General features: G+C 25.1%; 1 protein-coding gene across 15 annotated transcripts; it reads left to right on the top strand.

Annotated features, from left to right (window-relative positions):
• The first annotated feature begins 24 nt into the window (after nt 1-24).
• Nucleotides 25-4959, top strand: LOC112710307 (uncharacterized). Of its 15 annotated transcripts, XM_072202461.1 has the most exons (9): nt 1900-2345; nt 2476-2547; nt 2647-2688; nt 3000-3108; nt 3257-3366; nt 3468-3579; nt 3665-3735; nt 4225-4350; nt 4609-4959. In XM_072202461.1, the coding sequence occupies exons 1-5, from the start codon at nt 2014-2016 to the stop codon at nt 3314-3316; spliced, it is 615 nt and encodes a 204-aa protein (XP_072058562.1). In that variant the 5' UTR covers nt 1900-2013; the 3' UTR covers nt 3317-3366; nt 3468-3579; nt 3665-3735; nt 4225-4350; nt 4609-4959. The 15 variants fall into 15 exon arrangements, 9 of the variants coding, with proteins under 9 accessions (XP_072058570.1, XP_072058565.1, XP_072058569.1 ...); XM_072202464.1 differs by lacking the exon at nt 3665-3735 and having other exon boundaries at nt 62-2345; XM_072202463.1 differs by lacking the exon at nt 3665-3735 and having other exon boundaries at nt 1899-2345; nt 3015-3108.
• Nucleotides 4960-22218: the final 17259 nt, after the last annotated feature.

Genomic DNA, 22218 nt, shown 5'->3' with positions numbered 1-22218 from the left:
ACAAATATGTCGTCGATTTTTATCACTAAAAAAATATGTTCTCGCGGCAGCTCCCGCTTCCAAAGTTCAGAAACGCAAACTTCCCCAAATTCAAAATAGGTATTCTTCAAGCTAGGTATCCTTTGGTTGACTTCGCTTCCTCTTCACCACCGCCTCCGTCTGACACCACCACCGGCGACCACCATTGCCTACCCTCTCTCTCTTCCTTCTTCTCTTTCTTCCCCATTTCTCCATTTCTTCGTTCCTGCGTGCGACACCCCTGTTCGTGGAGTTATCCTCTGTCCGCGTCTTCAAGCACCGACAAGCAACCACCAGCAGCGGCGACCTTCTGCGCCACCGCGACATCACCACCACCCCACTGCCTATCCTTTCTTCTTCCTCATTTCATCAATGCAGGTTCCCTTCCCCTATTTCCTGTCTTTTTTTTCTTTATTTTCACTGCTTTTTAATTCTGTTTTTAGAAATTTTGGTTAGGCTTAGGTTTGTTAAAACTTGTGTTTTTGGACTGAAATTGTTGTTGGCCGTATCTTTCTGAAATTACTGGGTTGAATGCTGCTTAGATTGAATTGAAATTTACTGTTTTGAACTCTGCACACCACATGTTCGAAAAAATGCCTGAATGTAATTTTTGATTTAATTTCTATGTCTGATCAGCATAGGCTTTACATTATGGAACACTTAACTTAATTAAAGTAAATATAATATTGCCGGTGGCTTATGTAAGCTAAAGTTTCTTTTGAAAGTTTTCAACACTTTGATAAGTAAGCGTGGATAACTTATTAGGACATATACCAACAAAGGCGAGTGACCTAAAAATTTGATTTATGTGAACTTCTTTCTAACAAATGATTGGTATAATGTATGCACAGCTAACTTGTATTGTGCCTTGGTATTCTGTTGTATTTGTATTGTGTCTTGGTCCTTTTGGGGTTATAGTAACTAAAATCTTTTAGGTGTGTATTTTGTTGGAACAAAACAAATAAATAAAAGATAGAAAATAAAATCCGATCCATGAAAAAAAATATCATTCAATAAACCTAGAAAGTATATATTTTATCGTTTAAAAGCATTGATAAGAACTAAAAAGGTTATCGATTTAATAACATGGAGCAGTTTATTTTCTCTTTGTAGCTTAAACATGTAATGAGTTGATGAGATAATTTTATTGTGATTTTAGAATTTGTATATGTGAACATTTATTCTGTTTCTTCTTTGTATATTTTTTATCTATTTGATCTTAAGAAAATTGAGGTCATTGAGTTTGAAAGATTTGTTCGATTATTGAGTATAACTTTTTCAAATACACTCATGAAAAATAATCAAATGTAAGATACAACTCCTAAGACATTATTATTTGCACTACTTTTATAAGAATGATTAGTTGTATAAATTTTTCTTTTTACATTGATATTTATTTTGTTTTTTTAAAGAAAAATCAAGGTGTTTCTTTAATATGTGAAGAGAGTTTATATTAATAGTATTTTAAATTTTAAATTTTTTAGTTATAATAATTGATAAAGTTTCTGAATCTTCTAGTTATACTTTTAAATTATATCTATTAAAATCGACGGAATAGTTATAGCTTTTTAAGTTTAAAATAGACAAGCGAACCCAAATACGGACATATAATTTGTCGGTATATGAATAATAAAATCGACAGCAACTGCGTCGATTTTATTGGATCCAATATCAACAGCAAAATTGTCGATTTTAATAAACATATTGTCGATTTTAATAAACATATTATAGACAAAGGTATCATCGATTTTATTTGTATCAAATATCGACAGTAGAGACGTCGATTTTATATAATAATATCGACGCCCTTGTTGTCGATTTTAGTAACAAGATATGATAGCTGATAATTGTTTTTCTTTAAAATCGACGGATTAGTTGTCTATTTTAATAATTATAATATCGACAACTTTCGCCGTCGATAAATTTAAACGATGGAAATCTTCTTTTAAAATAGGATGGAAGGTGTAAATTTATTATATAAAATAGACAGTTAGCATGTTGATTTTTGTTTTAACTAAAATCGACGAACTTACCGTCGATTTTTATCAACAAAAAATTATGCCGCGTTTATTACCCGCGTCCTTCGTTTCAATTTCCCAAACATTAACCCCAAACCTCCAGAGAATCAAAGTTCAGAGTGAAGCTGCTTCTTCTTCTCCAACGCTTGAGAGTACAGACCAGAGAAGGAGTTACCGTCACGGAGAGAGGCAGAGAGAGCTTCTTCTTCTCCGACGACTGAGAAAACCCACCGTCTTTCGTCGGAGAGCAGAGCTTCTTCTTCTTCTTCTCCTCCTCCGCCGAGTCCGCCGCCGTGCCATCCTCTTCATGTAAGTTCCTCTCAGTCTCTCTGATTATTATACTTATTTTTGCAATTGTTGTATCTACTATTTTCATAATGAAATTCTGAATTTGCGTTCATTAATAACAATCGCATCAATATTATTGAAACCTAATTAGCATAATCAATCGCTTTGTCTCTCTGTGCCGTTGTTGCTGCTGCCTTCAATTGACCGTGCTCAATCAAAATCAGTTACTCTCTCTCTCTTTCGTTCTTCAATTGATTTTTTTCATCAATAAAAAATTTGCTCAGCATTTGTAGATGATTCACTACTGTTCTCAATGATATAGGTCTTCAATTCAAAGATTGATGAAGGAAGAAAGGCATTGCAGGTGTTATCACTACTTTTGTTCATTTTTCTGTGTTATCCTGCAATTTTGTATTCTTTCTTCATGACTGACATGGATTTATAGGATTCTTCTCTATTTTCGGTGTTAGTTCTCTAATTTTTTATTTAGATTCAATATGCGGATCAACTATATGTAATCTTGTTTTATGCTGAAGAAATCTATAAAGAACTTCAGTGTCTTGCAATGCTTTTTACTAGGGACATTAGAGACACTTTAAGCTTCTGCATAAAGGACATATGAGTTATATAAAAAGTTTACTGGTCATTTCTGATGCCATTGTGTTGTAAATTTAGTGTCACTATTTATAGGCTGGCAAGTACAAGTAGCAAACTTACAAAGAAATGTATGTATGAGGTGATACAGAAAGTTGGAAGCTCTATCCGCAGTTGTGGTTACGGGCAAGTAAGTCATCTATGCCTATTTAACACAAAAGGAAACCTTTTTTTTCACTTGTTTTGATCAATGCTCTTGTATGGTACTTCTTTGATGCTGCTGCTATCCTTTCATGAAGAGATTAGAAATGATCATTTAGTTATTTTATTTTTCTTAGGGAAGAATCATCTCTTGTAGTCTGAGATTAATCAATATGATGCCAATTTTCAAGGAGTGAAATGCGGTATCTATGGTGCCAATTGCCCTGGGTGGATAATAAGCATGGAGGTTCATTTTTATTTCTTCGCTTTCACATTTTTTTTCGTCATCCTTTCATATGTATTCTCCAGTCTTTTTTCACTCTTTTGATAGATTACATTCATTTTTAGGGATGAGCATAATGCCGATCCAGTTGTTGCTGTAGAATTTCTAGCTAAGTATTGCAAAAGGGCTGTGGTAACTTTGGGCCATAATGGATGCATTGCTAAACATGGCAAGGAGGTACGTAAATCACCTCAATTGTAATTTTTTCTGCTGGCTTCTTTCCCAATCTTATTCTCTTTTGCTTTGGTTGGAAAATGTGTAGTTGACTCTGCTGTGAACTGTTTGCTGTTGTGCATTGATCACTTGGAGAACATGACTAACTATACAATCATGGTAGTTTGGTTCACCCTGCAAAAATTTGTTCTCAAGCCATTGCCTCCCAATATAGTGCATATCAGGATCTGATTCATTAAGCTTTCCTGCTGGAATTTTATTTTATTTAGTTTCTTGCATTAGATTTTATAGGCTTAAAATTTGTGTTTTGCCTACCAAAACAATTGAGATATATCAAAATCTTTAGAGGTAATAAAGGCGGGAGGTAGAAGGTGTGCCCAAAGGCATTCTTCATTCTCTTATATCGTCCTTATCAGCAAAATTCACCATGTATAGGAGCATGGGACTAGTTATTTGCAAAAAATGTTTTAATTGTGTTATGATGAATACATATTAGGCACATTATTATGATCTAAACTGGAAAACTATTAAGATAAAGTTCAGGTTTTCTTGGTAGTTTTACATTTGTGGCACTTGATCATAATGTCAACTAATTTAATGCAATTGAGTTTAAACAATTTTATAAAGTATTCTGTTGGTATTTGACAGCAAATCTTGAACATGGGTTTTAATTGGGACACTAGTGACATGAGTATTTTGATGCTTGCCAAGCTTGCCAAGCCATTGATGGGAACTACCCGAATTATGATTAACAGTCTTCATATCAAGGGTGATGTATGTCAAATAGGATCTATATTTCTTTAAGATTCTAAGGCACTAAGTTATATAAAATGAAACAACATATATGAAAACAAATAAGCAAGTTTGATTTTTGAAGCAAGTAATAACACTTATTACTATGAGAACTATAAAATACTTTGCCCGGATTTGAAGAAAATTCATTTCTAAACGCTTGTGCCTTGTGTTTGTAGCCACTAATTATTAGTTAAATTATTTTTCTTTACTAATCTAATCATTCACATTTTTATGCAGCTCCTCATTACACCAATTCTAGATGGAAAAGCTCTTATGTATTCATTTTCATCAAAACCTGAGGTGAGAATTGAAATTGCGTTTGGAAGTGGCGGAACAGAGGTGCCTGGTGTTTCTTCTTGGCTGGTGCGTCTTGGAGGATTTATTTTTGAAAAAGCTCATGTTTATCATTTCTGGCATAATTCAATCCATTTTGAAATAATTAAATCAAGATGATTCTATATTCATTTTTGGCATAATTATTTAGATGAGTATGAGTAGATGAGTATGAGTAGGTTATTTACTTTAATTTGAATATTTTGTATTATTAGTGGATTGCAATTTAAACAAATATAAGTCTAAGTTTAGTTATTTATCTTGTCTTAAGTCTTTATGTTAGAGGATTATTTATTATTTTGATAAGTTTATCTAATATTTAGTATAAATTTTATTTTTATATTTAAAAGTTTATTTGTCTTGTTATCTAATATTCTGTATAAATTTTATTTCTATATTTAAAAGTTTATTTGCATTAATTGTTTACTATTTTTTAAATAAAAAAATAATTAAAAAATGGCTATTAAAATCGAGGACGGTGTTGTCGCTTTTTAAATTTAAAATAGACAAAATATAGACAAATAATTTATCGGTATCTAAATAATTAAATCGACAGCCATTGTGTCGATTTTATTGAATCAAATATCGACAGAAAACGCCGTCAATTTTATATAAAAATATCGATGGCAAGATTGTCAATTTTATTGAATCAAATATCGACACAAATGGTGTCGATTTTAAATAATAATATCGATGGCGATGTTGTCGATTTTAGTAAGTAGACAAAATTTCCAAACTCATATTATAGACGAAAATGCTGTCGATTTTATTAAATTATTATCGACGGCTACGCGAGCCGTCGATTTTATTAGAATTTTGAAAAATCGACAAGCTTAATAGCGACCATCTCTGTCGTCCATTTTGCCGTCGATTTTTAATATTATCGACGGCTTAGCCGTCGATTTAGCTGTCGATTTTAACGATGTTTCTTGTAGTGAGATTTTTGGTCTCATTTCTTACGAAGGACTCTCTTCATTTTTTATTCTAATAACTTTTTTCTTCTTATGTATTAGAATAGAACCTCCATTTATTATTATTGGAGTTGCTCTAAGAACAACTTCAAGATGATAAATACATGTTCTATTCTGACAAATGAGAACAAAAAAGTCATTGGAGTAAAGAATGAAAAAAGTCCTTTCACAAAAATTGAGATTGAGAGTCCTTCTAAAAAAATATTTCAACAACTAATAATTTTTTGTCAATAAGTTATTAAAAAAATAAAAATATTATATATATTACATTACATGTATGTTTATATTAAATAATTTTATTTCACATTTGACAATTTGTTAATTAATTAAATTATAATTAATTAGATAATTATATTAAATAATTATATTTTTATTTAATTAATATAAATAATTATATTAAATCAATATTAATAAATATTGTTTATATTGTTATAGTAAATTATAATTAATTAAATTTATTTATAAAAAATAAATTTAATTTTAACACTTTATAAAATAATTTCGACAGTTGAAAGAAGACTTGATTAAATACATATGGCAATTTCATGCACCATGTTTATCGTCAATTATAGAGTTTAACTATGTTTGTCTTTATATTAAGTAATTTTACAAATTAGTTTAATCTCGAATAATATATTGTGTATTATTGTTATATATAAATTTTTTTAATATTAATATTTTTTAATAGTGAATTATCTTTTAATTTATAAATTTAAATATTATTATAAAAAATAGTAATTATATTAATTTTAATTACTTTAATTAATTAATTAAGTAGGACTACGATAGAGATTAAAGTTAGTTTCTTTTAATAAAGAAGAAATAAATGTTTTGAGTACTTATTTACGGTTTATAACACAAAAACTGATATAGAGTTATTTTTTATGACATGTGTAGGCTATAAATAAAGATTGAGATAAATTTTTTACTAAAAATAGTCTAAGAACGTATTTTTGTAAAACTATTCCTCTAAAAAATTCAAGCAATAAAGATATTTGTTTTCCATTTAAAGTGTGATTTTATACTAATTGAAATATTTATTCCCCGTAAATAGAGATATCTCATTGGACAGGCTTGTTAATATCTTATCTGAAACTAAATTTAAAGTAATATCTTATAAGAACATTATGTAGTGTTTAAAAATTTTATATTGCAATAAATGTACATAGTGATAATTGATTATAATTGATTACGATTCGATAAAGAGGAGAAAAAAAATAGAAGAAGAGAATATAATACGAGAAAGAACAATACAATATAATACAACAGTCGTAATGAATTAATCTTGGATTTATGTTTAGATAATGGCTAAAAAAGAAGATAGTGTGTGATACACAAAGAGGGAATAATGAAAATAAAACTTAATAATTTTAAAAGAATAATAAAATTAAAAATAATTTAAGATGTTGAATATATATTTAAAATGAAACATACAAGTGTTATTTTATTAATTAGAATTATGTATGGATATATAAAGTTCTTTAATTTTAGAATTTTATATTTTTTAAAATTAAATACGATTAAAAAATAAATAAATTTAATAATATTTATAAATAACTATTTTGTGAATAATATTTATAAATATTAATATTAATCTTTTATTTTTGTTATAAATAATAACAATATAATAATTTTTTGATTATATCTTATTTAATTTAATTTAATTTAATTTATATATTTTAAATGTTAAACAATTTATAAATATTTTTATTTTTATTTTAAATTATTGATGATATCAAACTCAAAATTTTTAAAATAAATATATAAAATTTAAAATTCTTAAAAATAATAGTAACAATTAGACAATAATAATAACAATGAGACAATAATTAAATTAAAAATAAGTAATTTTAAAAAATAATGAAATTAAAGATAATTAAGACGTTTAATACAAGATTCAAAATATTATTTTTTTTATCTATTAGAATTATGCATGGAGATAAATAATATTTTGAATATAAATTTTAAAATTTATTTTAAATTAAAAAAATTAAAAAAATAAATAAATTTAATAATATTTATAAATAACAAATCTATAAATAATGTTAGTAAATTTTTATTTTAATATTATTACACATAATAATAATGTAATTCTTTTTAATCTTATTTTTTAATTTAAATTTATTTTATAAATTTTAAATGTTAAATAACTTAAGATATTTTATTTTTTACTTATGTATATTAAATTTATAATTTTAAAAATAAAAATATAAAAAAAATTTCTTAAATGCAATAAAAAAACTGACCATATCTGTTGAGCCGCTAATTTAAGTAATACAAATACTAAACTATTTTGAGATACATTATGTATTTTATAAAAAAAAAATTCTAATTTATTTGGAATGCATTATATATATATATATATATATATATATATATATATATATATATATATATTTTGTACACTCATCATGCTATCGTTTTTTTCTAACTTAATTATTATATGTCAACAAGTGTATTAACTCGTGCCATGCACGCGATAAAATTAAAATTATGATTTTAAATTATTTTGTTAAGATTAATTTAAATTATAATAATTTGATTAATAAAAATATAACATGTTATGTATTATTTGTTTTTTCTTAATCTAGTATTAAATATATTAACTCTAGAATAGTTATTAATTGATTTTAGTAATCTACTTTTTTCAATAAATCAAACGTATATACTCAATATGACTATACATAACTTAATAATACTTAGACTTACCAACAAATTTTTCTATGTTGTTTTATTGTCAAGAAAGAACACATCAAAATTAACTCAAAATAAATAATAAATTATTAGAGAATTTTAATGCACAAAATTCTTTAATAAATAATAAATAATTTAAATCTACTAAAAAATAACTCAATATTTTTTTTATGTCTGCAAAACATATACCTGAAATAATATTATATCAATGTTAGTATACAGTTTTACAATCATCGACCGTATTTACTATACGTGACTCATTCTTAAAAGTTATTCTACATACTTGTGCAGTTGGAAGATAAATTACTGAACTTTATTTTATTTTTCTAAATTATTATAATTATGCATTATTCATTAAATGCTAATTGTAATATTGTAATATAATTATTAATAATGATAGTTTTCTAAAATAAATTTAGAAGAGAGAATAGTACTTTCATTTTGGAGGAAAAATGAATTCATGAGGAATTGATACCTCACTTTTATTAGTTGATAATGTATTAAATATTAATTTTATATAATTATAATAAAAATATTTCTCTTAATATAATCATGCATTATTCGTTAAATGTTAATTGTAATATAATTATAATAAATATATTTTTCTGAAATAAATTTAGAAAAAAAATAGTGATTTCATTTTAGAGAAAAAATTCATAAGGAATTAACACCTCACTTTTATTAGTTGGAGAAAAAATCCGATTTTAGTATATTTTGTCATTATTATACATTTTTCTCTAATCATATATCCACTGTTTTCTTTTCTTTATTTCAGCATTTTGAATCTGGGTTTAACTTTTCGTAGTTCTCACTTCTCAGTCATTCTATTAGATGTAGTTGATAATTATTGAAATTCTTCGATTAATATAGGAGAAAAATATATTATTATATGATAGGACTAATATGAGTATATTTTATTATTAAATAAACAAAGTTAATATAAAATAAAATTATACATAAAAAAGCAAAGAAAATAAAATTAAAATAGCAAAAGTGATAAAAATATTATTTTTATAATTTTGTTTTGTCATTTTTATGTATAGAAGATTAGAAAATAGTAAATTTTTAACTAAATTAATTTATATTTGTTGTATTCAATTTAAATAAGTAATAAATTATCTTATTTTAATTTATTCATTAAATTTATATATCATAAAAATTAAATCAAATAATTAATATACACAATTTTAAATTGTGTGATGCTTAAATATCTATTCAAATAAATTAGTTAATATAATTAATTCATCATAATGAATTGTCTTTAATAAATTAAACAAAATAAAGCAGAAGCATGCTACGTTGATTATATCATTAAAGGTAAAAATTTAATTTTTATATAATAGAATAGATAATATAATAGACGGCGAAAAAGAGAAAGATAAACATTTTAGATCTTAAGTTGTTTTATTTGGATGTTGCAATGTGGGTATCACATTATTTTACTTATTCTACTCTATAGACCCTTTTGTAACTTTATTTCAGTATCAATGGAATTTTACTACCTTTGAGTACTAAATTAAAATTCAAAATGAAACTGAAAAAAAAGTAAAGAGTATAAAATTATTGATCGAAAAACACTCTAAATAATAAAATATCAAATTAATTTTAATATTAAATTCATTAATACGATTTTAATTTTATATAATAGTTAGATAATAGATTAGTAAAAGTATAGGGAATAATGGCTTTAATTACTATTTTATAAAATATTCATTTAAAATAATTAAAAAATATAAAATTATGATATTATTAAAAATAATACATTTTTATGTTAAAAAATTATATTTAAATAAAATATTTATAAAATATAAAATTTAGAGTAACATAGTTTCATGAACATTAATCATTAATCAATTATGAACTAACATAAAATTATAATATAATTTTTTTATGAAAAATAATCAATAATTAATATTAATAAATATAAAAATCATCCAAACACTTTGATTAAAAGTATGAGTGGTTAATTATTATTCATTATTAATAATATTTTGTTCATAACAAAAACTAAAAATATAATTATTTAGATTTAAATTTTAGAAAAATAAACGTATAAATAACAAATGATCTATTTTATCATGTATATGATAAATTAATGAATTAAACTAACTGATATAATGAATTATAATTAATTAATTGGTATAAATTATAATAAATTGTATGATATTTAAAAAAAATAAAATGAATAAAAAAATAGAATAATAGAAGACTATAATAAAATAAATTGAATGTGAGTTTTTTTTTTACAAATTTTATATCACATCCGCTTCAATAATAATAAATAAAAATACATCAACTTAATATCTAAGAGAAAATGATGAGATAAAATCATAACACAATTCTAAAATAAAAGTTTAAATTAAACCATAATATCATTGCACAACACAAATTGAAAGTAATTTCACACTACAATATACCACATAAATATGTAAATGACTTAAACTTAATTACGGATTTTTTTTTATTTATGCTTACATGATAACACCATAGTCTATAAATGTTTAATGGATAACATGTCATATATTGCTCTAAATGATGAGCATGGGAGTTGAAGAGTGTGTGCTGATTTGTGTCCATGATAGTTGCTTTCTTGTGACGACGCTTCATAGGAAAAAAAAGATTTGTTGTAAAAGTTACTCAATGAAAGAGTAATTGGTAAATTAATGATATTTTCTTCTAGCATATATGATCTTTTATAGTGGTAAAATAAAAATGGAAGGAATAAAATTTTGTATTTTTATATTAGAAATAAAATTTGATATTTATCATAATAAAATTAAATAACTAATTAGTTATATTTAAATAAATTAAATAAATTAAATAAAAATATTTTTAAGAATTAATCAAATCAATTAGTCAACACAAATAATTAGTATAATTAATTTTATTTGATTTATTGGATTCAAAAAATAAATTAGAAAATAATTGATTGAATTAATTAGTTGATATAATTAAGTTATTATAATTGATTGGATTTAATGAATTAAAAAAAAATAAATAAAAAAATATAGGAGACAATGATTTTTTTAACTAAATTAATATGTATTTATTGTATTTAATCAGTATAAGTAATAAATCATCTATATTATTATGTACCTTATAAATTAATGAATTAAAATAATTGATATAATAAATTATAATTATTTGATTGATATAAATTATAATAAATTGTGTGATATTTAAATACCTAATCAAATCAATTAGTTGATATAATTAATTTAGTTGATATAATTAGTTGATATAGAAGTATGCCACGCTCATCATAAACTGCAGAATTCAATTTTTATATAATAAAAATATATATTCTTATATATATTATAGAAATATGATTTGATTCCATTAACTTGCTTATTTTTTTTTTAACTTGCCACCTATATTCAGCATGGAATTTTAATTTTTCTAAAATAAATTCAGAAGAGAGAATAGTACTTTTATTTAGAGAGAAAATAAATTCATGAAGAATTGAAACCTCCCTTTCATTAGTTGATAATGTATTAAATATTAATTTTATATAATTATAATAAATATATTTTCCTAAATTAGTATAACCATACATTATTCATTAAATGTTAATTGTAATATAAATATAATAAAGATATTTTTCTAAAATAAATTTAGAAGAGAGGAAAGTGCTTTCATTTTAGAAGAAAAATGAATTTATGAAAAATTGACACCTCACTTCAATTAGTTAGGAAAAAAATACAATTTTAGTATATTAAATAGAAGTATATTATTATTATTATTATTAAAATAATTAAAAATATTTTCAATTGATAATTGATAAGTAGTTTAATAATGTATTAAATATGAATTTTATATAATTATAATAAAAATATTTTTCTAAATTAGTATAATTATGCATTATTCATTAAATGCATTCATTTTAGAGGAAAAATGAATTTATGAGGAATTCATACCTCACTCTCATTAGTTGAGAAAAAACTCAATTTTAATATATTAAGTAAATTATATAAATAGAAATACTTGCTAAGTATATATAAAAAAGGAGATATATAATTATATATAATATAATTTTTATATATGTAACAGATATAAATTGTTATAATTTCAGAGACTTACTATAATTATATTAAATTTAATTATGAATGTAAATAAATAAAAGTGATAATAATTAATATTATTTTTTTCTTTTTTATATTTAATATTTACCGTAAATATAAAAAATATTGAGAAAAAAGTAGGTATTGACTTTATTTTATTTTTATTTTACGTCATAAATTTTTTTACTAAAATTAATGGAAAAAAAATCTTTATGATTATATATCAATCTCAATCACAATAAATAAGATGAATCGGTTGAGCAACTAATAAATTTAACGGATAAATGTTATTTTTCATTTATGAAAAAAATGAGATAACATGCATGCGTATATTAATATAGGAAGAATATATACTCACAGCTTTAAAATCTTCAAGAATATTTGATTGTATTATCCTTCAGGCCAAAAAATTCATCATTTATTTTTATTAAATATTTATATTAATTCAATTAAATAAGTATTTTAATAAAAGAAAGATTATTATTATTATTATTATTATTATTATTATTATTATTATTATTATTATTATTATTATTGAAGAATAACGACAATTATCGTTATTAATATTAAATTGATTATTAATATATATATTGAATTATCATTAATATTAAATTAATTATTTATATATATATATTTAAACTTGATTATTTATATTAAATATATTTAATGATTATTAAAAATTAATCATATAATTATCATTATTAATAACCTATTATTAATAACTAATTTATATTTCTCTAAAATATAATTTTCTATCTTTTATTATTATTATTATTATTATTATTATTATTATTATTATTATTATTATTATTATTATTATTATTATTATATAGGTCACCATTAAGATAATAACTTGTCATTAATAAAATTTTAGGATAATGAATAAAAAATATAATTATATCAATATAATTAAAATTAATATAATTAAAATAGTTAAATTAAGTAGATTTGTATAAATTATAATAAATTACATAACATTTAAAAAGAAAATAAAATGAATAAGAAGAAAATAAAAATAAATAAAATAGATAGAAGACTACAATAAAATAAATTGAATGTGAGAGTTTTTTTTTGGTACATTTTATATCACATCCATTTTTTAGTAATAATAAAAAATAAAAATACGTCAACTTGATCTCTACGAAAAAATGATGAGATAAAATCATAATACAGTTATAAAGTAAAAGTTTAAATTAGAACACAATATCATTACACAACACATATTGAAAGTAATTTCACACTACAATATATACCACAAACAGGTAAATGACTTAAATTTAAATACGAAACATTTTTTATTTATGCATACATGATAACACCATGGTCTATAAATATTTTATAGATAACATATCTTATAAAGTTCCGAATGATAAGCACCAAAGTTGGAGAGTGTGGTAGTTTATGTCCACGATAGTTGCCTTCTTGTAACGACACCTCATAGGAAGAAAAAAAATTGTTGTAAAATCTATCAAATGAAAGAGTAATTGGTAAACGAATGACATTTTCTTCTAGTATACATAGTCTTTTATAGTGAAAAAATAAAAATGGAAGGAATTAAATTTTATATTTTTACATTAGGAATAGAATTTGATATTTATCCTAATAAAATTATTATTATTATCAATATAAATGGATTAATAACTTGCCACTAATAAAATCATTGGATAATGAATAAGAATTAGAAGGATATCAATATAATTAAAATGTTTAAAAATATTTTTGATTGATAATTAGTTTAATAATGTATTAAATATTGATTTTATATAATTATAATAAAGATATTTTCTTAAATTAGTATAATTATGTATTATTTATTAAAATAATTAAAAATATTTTTGATTAATAATTAATAAATAGTTTAATAATGTATTAAATATTAATTTTATATAATTATAATAAAGATATTTTTCTAAATTAGTATAATCATGCATCATTCATTAAATATATTCATTTTGGAGGGAAAATGAGTTTACAGAAAAGTGACACCTCACTTTTATTAGTTGGAAGAAAACCCAATTTTAATATATTAAGTAGATCATATTAATTACTCAAGATAGTTGGATACAAATATTTTAATTTTAAATAATTATTAGTCAACATAACCCACTTTAAAATTTGACCAAAAAAATGTTAATATATTATTAGCACTCGATCCTACTCTTATTTTTAATATATTATATAATATATATTTAAAAATAATATATACAGCGAAGGAAGTGAATATTAAATCTACGATCATTTTTGTTTTTGTAAAAATTTAGAATAATTGTTAAGTTAATAATTTAAATTATTAATTTAATACGTTTATTATTTAAAAAATAATGTTACAAGAATTTAGAATTAAAAGAAAAGTAATAAGATATTTATTTTTATTTGTGTTATTTTAATTTTATTAAGAACTTGATGATTATACTATTATAATTTTATGTTGGATTTTTTAAAATTTTATTATTTTTAATTTTAATTTGAATATAATATTTTATTTTTATTTTATTAATATGTATAAAATATGAGTAGAGTAGGATTGAATAATTTTAAAAAATATTTTTTTTTCTTGTTTAACGTTTTTTTTTCATATCACATGTGTCTATACCTGTATCTCTTTTATTATTGATGATTTAGGATGCATTATATGTTTTATTAAAAAAATTTATAATTTATTTGGGATGCATTATGTTTATTATTTTGATTTTTTTTCTGGTCAATATTCAAATTGTTCCGGTCAATATTATTCAAACTATGTTTAAATGCTTTTGCACACACTTATGGTGCCATCGTTTTTTAAACTTAATTATTACATCTCACTCATAGTTAGACACATAAATTTTAGCTTTAGATGATCATTAGTCAAGATAACCCACTTTGAATTTTAACTGAAAAAAAAATAATATATTCCGTGTAAAATATTTATGTATTTATTTTTTATTTTTTTACATTTTTTTAAACATATGCCTATATCTATAGTTATCTTTATTAATGAATTAGAAATTTAGAATACATTATGTGTTTTATTAAAAAAAATTATAATTTATTTGGAATGTATTATATTTACTTTTTTAGGAAACATTTAAAATACTCCTGGATCTTATTAATTATTCAAAATAGTTAGATTTTAGTCTCACATGATCCTTAGTTAAGATAACCCACTTTAAAATTTGACCAAAGAAAATATTAATGCATTTATTTATTTTTTTTTACTTTTTTGCTTCTTTTTTTAAAACATTTACCTATTCCTATATATATTTATCTTTTTGGATGAAGTAGGATGCATTATGTGTAATATTAAAAAAATTTATAATTTGTTTGGGATGTTATTATATTTATTATTTTGATTTTTTACCTTTTTTTTTAGTCAACATTTAAACTGTTTTTGGTCAATATTTAAACTATATTTACACATTTACTCTTATCATTGATAAATTATAATTTACATATAATATATATAAGGGTATTAATGTAATTTTATACTATTATGATTTTCTTTCTTCTCACTTTTCTTTTCATCCAAACAAAAGAAAATTTTCTCTCTATTTTCTTTCCATCCATTTTCTCTTAATCCAAACAACATACAAATAACTCTACTTTTCCTTTTATTTTCTTTCCACTCATTTTCTTTCCTCTCATTTTCTTTCCTTCCATTTTCTTTTCTATATCCAAACAAAGCCTAAATATTTATGCACACGCATCAATCATCATACCATCATTTTTTAAATTTAATTCTTAAATTTATTCATATTAGTTACTCAATTGAACACATAGATTTTAGCCTTAAATGATCATTAGTCAACATTACCGACTTTAAAATTTAACCAAAAAAAATATTAATACATTTGGTATGTAATATGCTAATTTAGTTGTTTTTCTGACATATGTCTATATTTATAATTATCTTTATTATTGAATTAGGATGCATTATATGTTTTATTAAAAAAAATTATAATGTATTTGGGTTGCATTATGTTTTTTTTTTCTTAGTCAACATTCAAACTGTTTCTGATTAATATTCAAAGTATGTTTAAATGCATCTTTAAATGGTTTTGCACACGTGTCATGCCATTTTTTTAAACTTAATAATTAAATATCAATCATGTTAATTACTTAAGATAGTTGAAAACAAATATTTTAGCATAAGAGATCATTAGTCAACATACCCACTTAAAAATTTTACCAAAAAAAATATTAATACATTTCGTGTGATATGTTCATTCATTTATTTATTTATTACGCATTTTCTCATACGTATGACTATACCTATTTCTATCTTTATTGATAAGTTCGGATGCATTATGTGTTCTTTTAAAAAATTTTGAGTTACTTGTGATGAATTATGTTTTTTTTGTCAAAATTCAAATTATAGTTTTAAAAATCGGACTGAACCGGTCAGTCCGATTGCGAATCGACAGCTCCTGCAGTTCAGTTCACTAGCAGAAATCGCTGCTTAAAAAATCGAATACAAACTGCTGAGTCGGTCAGTTGGATCAGACCGAAACCCGGTCAATTTATAATAAACACTGCCGTTTTGTTCGTTTAACAAAAAAAACCCTAGGAAAAACTCCCTCAACCCCACCTGCTCCACTCTTCTTCCTTCAGAAAGCAAACTATCCTCAATGACTCAACCTTAACCAAATTAAAGAAAAACCCTAACTCCCACCAATCGCTGTCGCCGTCCGTTATCCGTCTGTCGGAATGAGAGATTGCTGCTGCCGCCATCCGTCGCACTTAGGAGCTCCCTCTTCATGATGTCAGCGTTCTTCAAGACTCAGAGTATCCAACCCGTTGTTTGCTCTCACGAATCGCCTAGTCACCGTCCTACTTGTCCATGGACGATCAATGCTTGTTCTTCGTTTTTTTGTTGCTTTGTTTAGAAATCAAACCCCTTGTGCTTGTTGATTGAGGGTCAGTGATCGTCTTTCTGCTCGTCGCCTGGTCTTTGTCTTTGTTGTGCTCCTCCCCCTTTGGTCAAACTACTCAGAACAAGGGCAATGGCTTCAATTGATTTTAATTTTCGTTTTCTATTCTTCTTCATTCTTTGCTCAAAACATTGATTTTTGTTTGGGATTCTGCTAGTGGTACTCAGATTAAAATTCGAATAATTGAATAGTTAACTCTGGTCCTGTGCTGTATTGTACATTTGTTACTCGATTTTTTTTGTTTTGGATTGAATCATTAAACGATTAGTTGATTTAGTTCACTAGTTAACCTTTTTAGTCTTTATTAAAATTGTGCTACTGTTTTGTATTTTGTGATTTTTATATATAGTGATGTGTTGCTGTTTTGTATTTTGTGACTTAATTGTACTTAGAACATGATTGACTTAATGACTTAATTGTGCTTCACATTGAAATTATCGAATGGTTAATTGATTATTGATTAGCAATGGCTACTCTGTTATGATGCTGTTGTGTTTCATGATTTTTTTACAGCAATGCGTTGTATTGTGACTGTCTTGATGACTTAGTTGTGTTTAGATTGTATGACTATTGATTAATTGTGATGTTGTGTTTTATGATTTTTATAGTGATGTGATGCTTTTTATGTTTTGTGATTCAATTGTAATGTCTATAATTATGATGTAAGGTGTTTATTTTGACTGTCTTGATGACTTAGTTGTGTTTAGATTGTATGATTATTGATTAACTGTGCTATTGTGTTTTGTGATTTTTATAGTGATGTGATGTTGTTTTATGTTTTGTGATACAATTGTATTGTCTATAATTATGATGTAAAGTGTTTATTTATAATTTATTTATTATTTTATTATAAAACAATTTTTTTGTTGGACCAGTAAACCAGTAATTAGAGCAATTCGATGACTAGTCCAATTTTTGAAATCTTGATTCAAACTGCTTATGGTCCTATTTAAACTATGTTTAAAAGCATCTTTAAGGTTGCGTTTGTTTACATGTATGTAGGGGTGGCAAACAGGCCTAAACTCGCCAGGCCGGCTTGCGTAACCCGCCAAAAAAAGCGGGCCGGGATAAAAAATTGAGACCACCAAATAATGAAATTTCGTCTAACCCGCACCGCTTAAACCATGGGCTTTGGCGGAGTAGGCTTCCCCGGCGGGCTAAACATATTTTTGGCCGGGAGTGTTTTTGCATTTTTTGGCCAAAAGGCCAAAACCCAACTTCTCCACAACCCCAACCCAACTTGACCCAATGAAACCATACCCGCCCTAAATCCCAAATTGCAGCCTCCTTACCACTCGGCTACTGTCACTCTCACTCCCTCCCACTCAGAACATAGAGCTTTAGCTTCTCCAGTTTCCATCTCCACCTATAGTCACTCACACCTCACACTCACAAGTCACACCGGCCACCGCTAACCGCTCCCAACCGTACTGCATCTGGTGCCGTCGCAATCTCGCACAGACGTCCTCACTCTTCATGCTCACACTTCCATCCTCACGCGCACAGTCTCGCACAGATAGCAAAGTCGCACCCAGCAGTCGTGGCACTCCTTGTCATTGTCGCTCTTCGGTCCTCCTGGGATCTAACCACTGCTGCTGCTCCGTCTAGCCGTTGTCGCAACTGGTCTAAGTCTTGGACTCCTGGGTCCTATCCTCTCGCTCTCTAGGTATGCTCGTCTGTTCTCTCGCTCTCTGGGTCTGCTCGTCTATCCTCATTACCGCTGCTCCTTGTCTCCTCTGTTCTGGTCATCGGCTCATCACTGCTGTCATATCATATTTCTGGTATGTTAGTTTTCTGGCTTAGGTTTTAGATCAGAGATTTAGGTTTGTTTGCTGTGTTTTGTGTTGTTTGATAATGGTTGCTGATACTTGTTTTAAAATGGTTTTGAGTTTTGATTAAATTTGATGCAGATCCATATATTGTTTGCTGTTTTTTATGTTATTTGATAATGGTTGAGTTTTGATTAAATCAGAATTGTTGATATTTATTTGAGTGAGGCAACATTATTTTGCAATGATGCAATCATAGATGGTTTACAATGGTAGAAAGACAACCAACATCATTTTTCAACACTAACACTAACGGCACGAGATTTGTTGAGCATTCCTATTGCCACCGTGGCTTCAAAATCTGCATTTAGCATGTGTTCTCATATTTTGAATAAGTATAGAAGCAGTTTATTGCCAGATAATGTTGAAGTTGTGATTCGCACTCGAAATTGGACGAAATTAGATACGTGGATATGATGATTATGGTATAATCATATTTATAACATACATACTTGAGTGATTTTGTTCATTATGATGTATTATTTTTCTAATATATTTATTTACTTTTTTCTAGAGGAAGATTTAGATGAGGAAGATATTGTAAAAGGAGAAGGCTATTCTTCAGGAGTTGGTTCCAATGATGTTATTGACTTACATGAAGATGAAGATGAAAATTAAGTGTTTTGAATTATGTTTATTTTGCTTTGGAGACTATTTATAATTATATTTTTAGATTTTGGATTATATTTATTTTGCTTTTGAGACTATTTATAATTATGTTTTTGGATTTTGGATTATATTTATTTTGTTTTGGAGACTATTTATAATTAACATTTGCTTTTATATTGATTAAAACAAAGAAAATTTTTTATGCCTTTATAAATATTATTAAAAAATGGAGATTAGGTGGGCTTAGCCCGCCACTAGGCGGGGTGGGATAGGATTCTGGAACCGCCTCACAAGGCGGGGCGGGACGGGCTTCTCCGCCTGCCACCCTTACATGTATGGGATACTGAGGCACAAAACTGTGTTTGGCAGATAAAACATGAACAGAGTTGTGTCCAGAGACATTGAATTAGTGTATTTTGTGTTTATCCTGACAGGAAAGACACAGAGACACTAACAAGAGACACAACTTATTTTTTATTTGTTCTTTCATTATTCCTGTTAATTTTTCATAATTATACATTTTATCATTATATTTTTCTTACCAAATTTTTTAAATAAAAAAATGAGAATAAATTAGACTTTCATGATTTATTCTAGTTTATCACCAAATAAAATATAAAAATATTAATTTTTGTATTTCTATCATTTATGTTTTGTTCTTAGTATCTTATCTTATCCTATTCTCGAAACTAAACGCAGCTTAAATGTTTCTATGTACACGTGTCATGTCATCTTTTTTTCAACTTAATTATTACATGTCAAACATATTAATTACTCAAGATAGTTTTTTTTTTGTTTGCACCAGGGTATCCATCAGGTCGAAAACCCAATGACTAATCTCTTGGATATTGTAGAGACAAAGTGGGTGACCCTCCCAAGCAAACAAGCTCCATTCCCATCCTTCACTAAATATCAAATCCGAAAAAGATAGTTAAAGAGACACAGACCGTCATCTATCTGTGCCAACTTACATCGGTTTACTCAAGATAGTTGGGTACTAGATTTTAGCCTCAGATAATCATGAGTCAACATATATCTATATACCTATACATTTCGTCTAATACGCTAATTTTTTAATATTTATTTTTGTGTCTTTTCTCAAACATATATCTATATATACTATCTTTATTGATGAATTATGGATGCATTATTAAAAACTTTTATAATTTATATGGGTTATATTATGTTTCTTCTTTTAATTTTTTTTGTCAACATTTAAATTATTCATAGTCAATATTTAAAGTATGTTTGAATGTATTTTTAAATGCTTCTACACATGTCATTATTCTTTTTAACTAAACTATTATATCTTAATCATATTAATTACTCAAAAGATAGTTGAAAACATATATTTTAGTCTTAGATAATGAGAAAAATTTTCTAAAATAAATTTAAAAAGTTATTTATTTTTCAAAACAAATAATTTTATCTTTATTTTTTGAAATATATATTTTTTAGAGTTTGAAATAAGTTCGCCCACTGCAACAGCGAACTTGCCTATTTTTATAAATTTTGCCTACTGCATCGGCAAACTTCATAGTTTTTATAGATTTCGTCCACTGGCGCAACAAACTTCATGTTAGCTCTAAAACGCGAAATGATCCCCTCATTTTTCACTTTTCACTGCGTTGAACCCTCCCCGTTTCACTCTTTTATCTCTTTTTGACTTTCAATATCTTCTCTCAAGATTCTCTCCTCTCATCTCCTCTCTTTAAATTAAATTTTAAGTAAATTATCTAAGTTACTTCTTTGTTTTTAATTTATTTTTTATATAATTATTTTAGAATAAAGTTTTTGATAGATTAGTTAACATTAGATGGTATTAAATTTATAATTATATAGAATTAATTAATTAAAATTTCAGAGTTTATTATTTAAAATAAATTATTAAAAAATATAAAAATAATCATTTAGAATTAATTATTCAAAAAATATAGGAATAATTATTTAAAGTTACTGATTTAGAAATTATTATAAAAATTATTTAGAGTCAATTACTTAGAGTTATTTTGTTAACTATTTAGAATAGTGTATTAAATCAGTGTTTTTTGAATTTTATAGGTGTAGAAATTATTGATATTGATTTTGTAATTATTTGATTTTAGATACTTTGATGAACCAAGAATTAGTATGTTACGAGGATATGTTGTATAGATTAGACCAGGCAGAGCACATTGCTGGTAGACCTAGTCAACTGGTATAATGTTTACTTTTTGAGTGTTTAATAAGTTTAAATATATATATATATATATATAAGCATGTATTTGACATAAATGTTAAATTTTTTTTAGCCTAATAGGGTGTTGTCGATGCATCGAAATTTACTGACGAGACCTAACGAGTGTATTAGAAAATACTTCTAATGGGCTAGTTTCGACCATATGGTATACATGGTTGAGTGGGACCATGACTGGCCTTTAGTATCTGTGTTGGTAGAGAG

The sequence above is a fragment of the Arachis hypogaea genome, chromosome 9, assembly GCF_003086295.3.
Source record: "Arachis hypogaea cultivar Tifrunner chromosome 9, arahy.Tifrunner.gnm2.J5K5, whole genome shotgun sequence".
Lineage (NCBI taxonomy): Eukaryota > Viridiplantae > Streptophyta > Magnoliopsida > Fabales > Fabaceae > Arachis > Arachis hypogaea.
The sequence above is the reverse complement of the archived record's forward strand: the minus strand, read 5'-3'. Positions and strand labels throughout refer to the sequence as shown.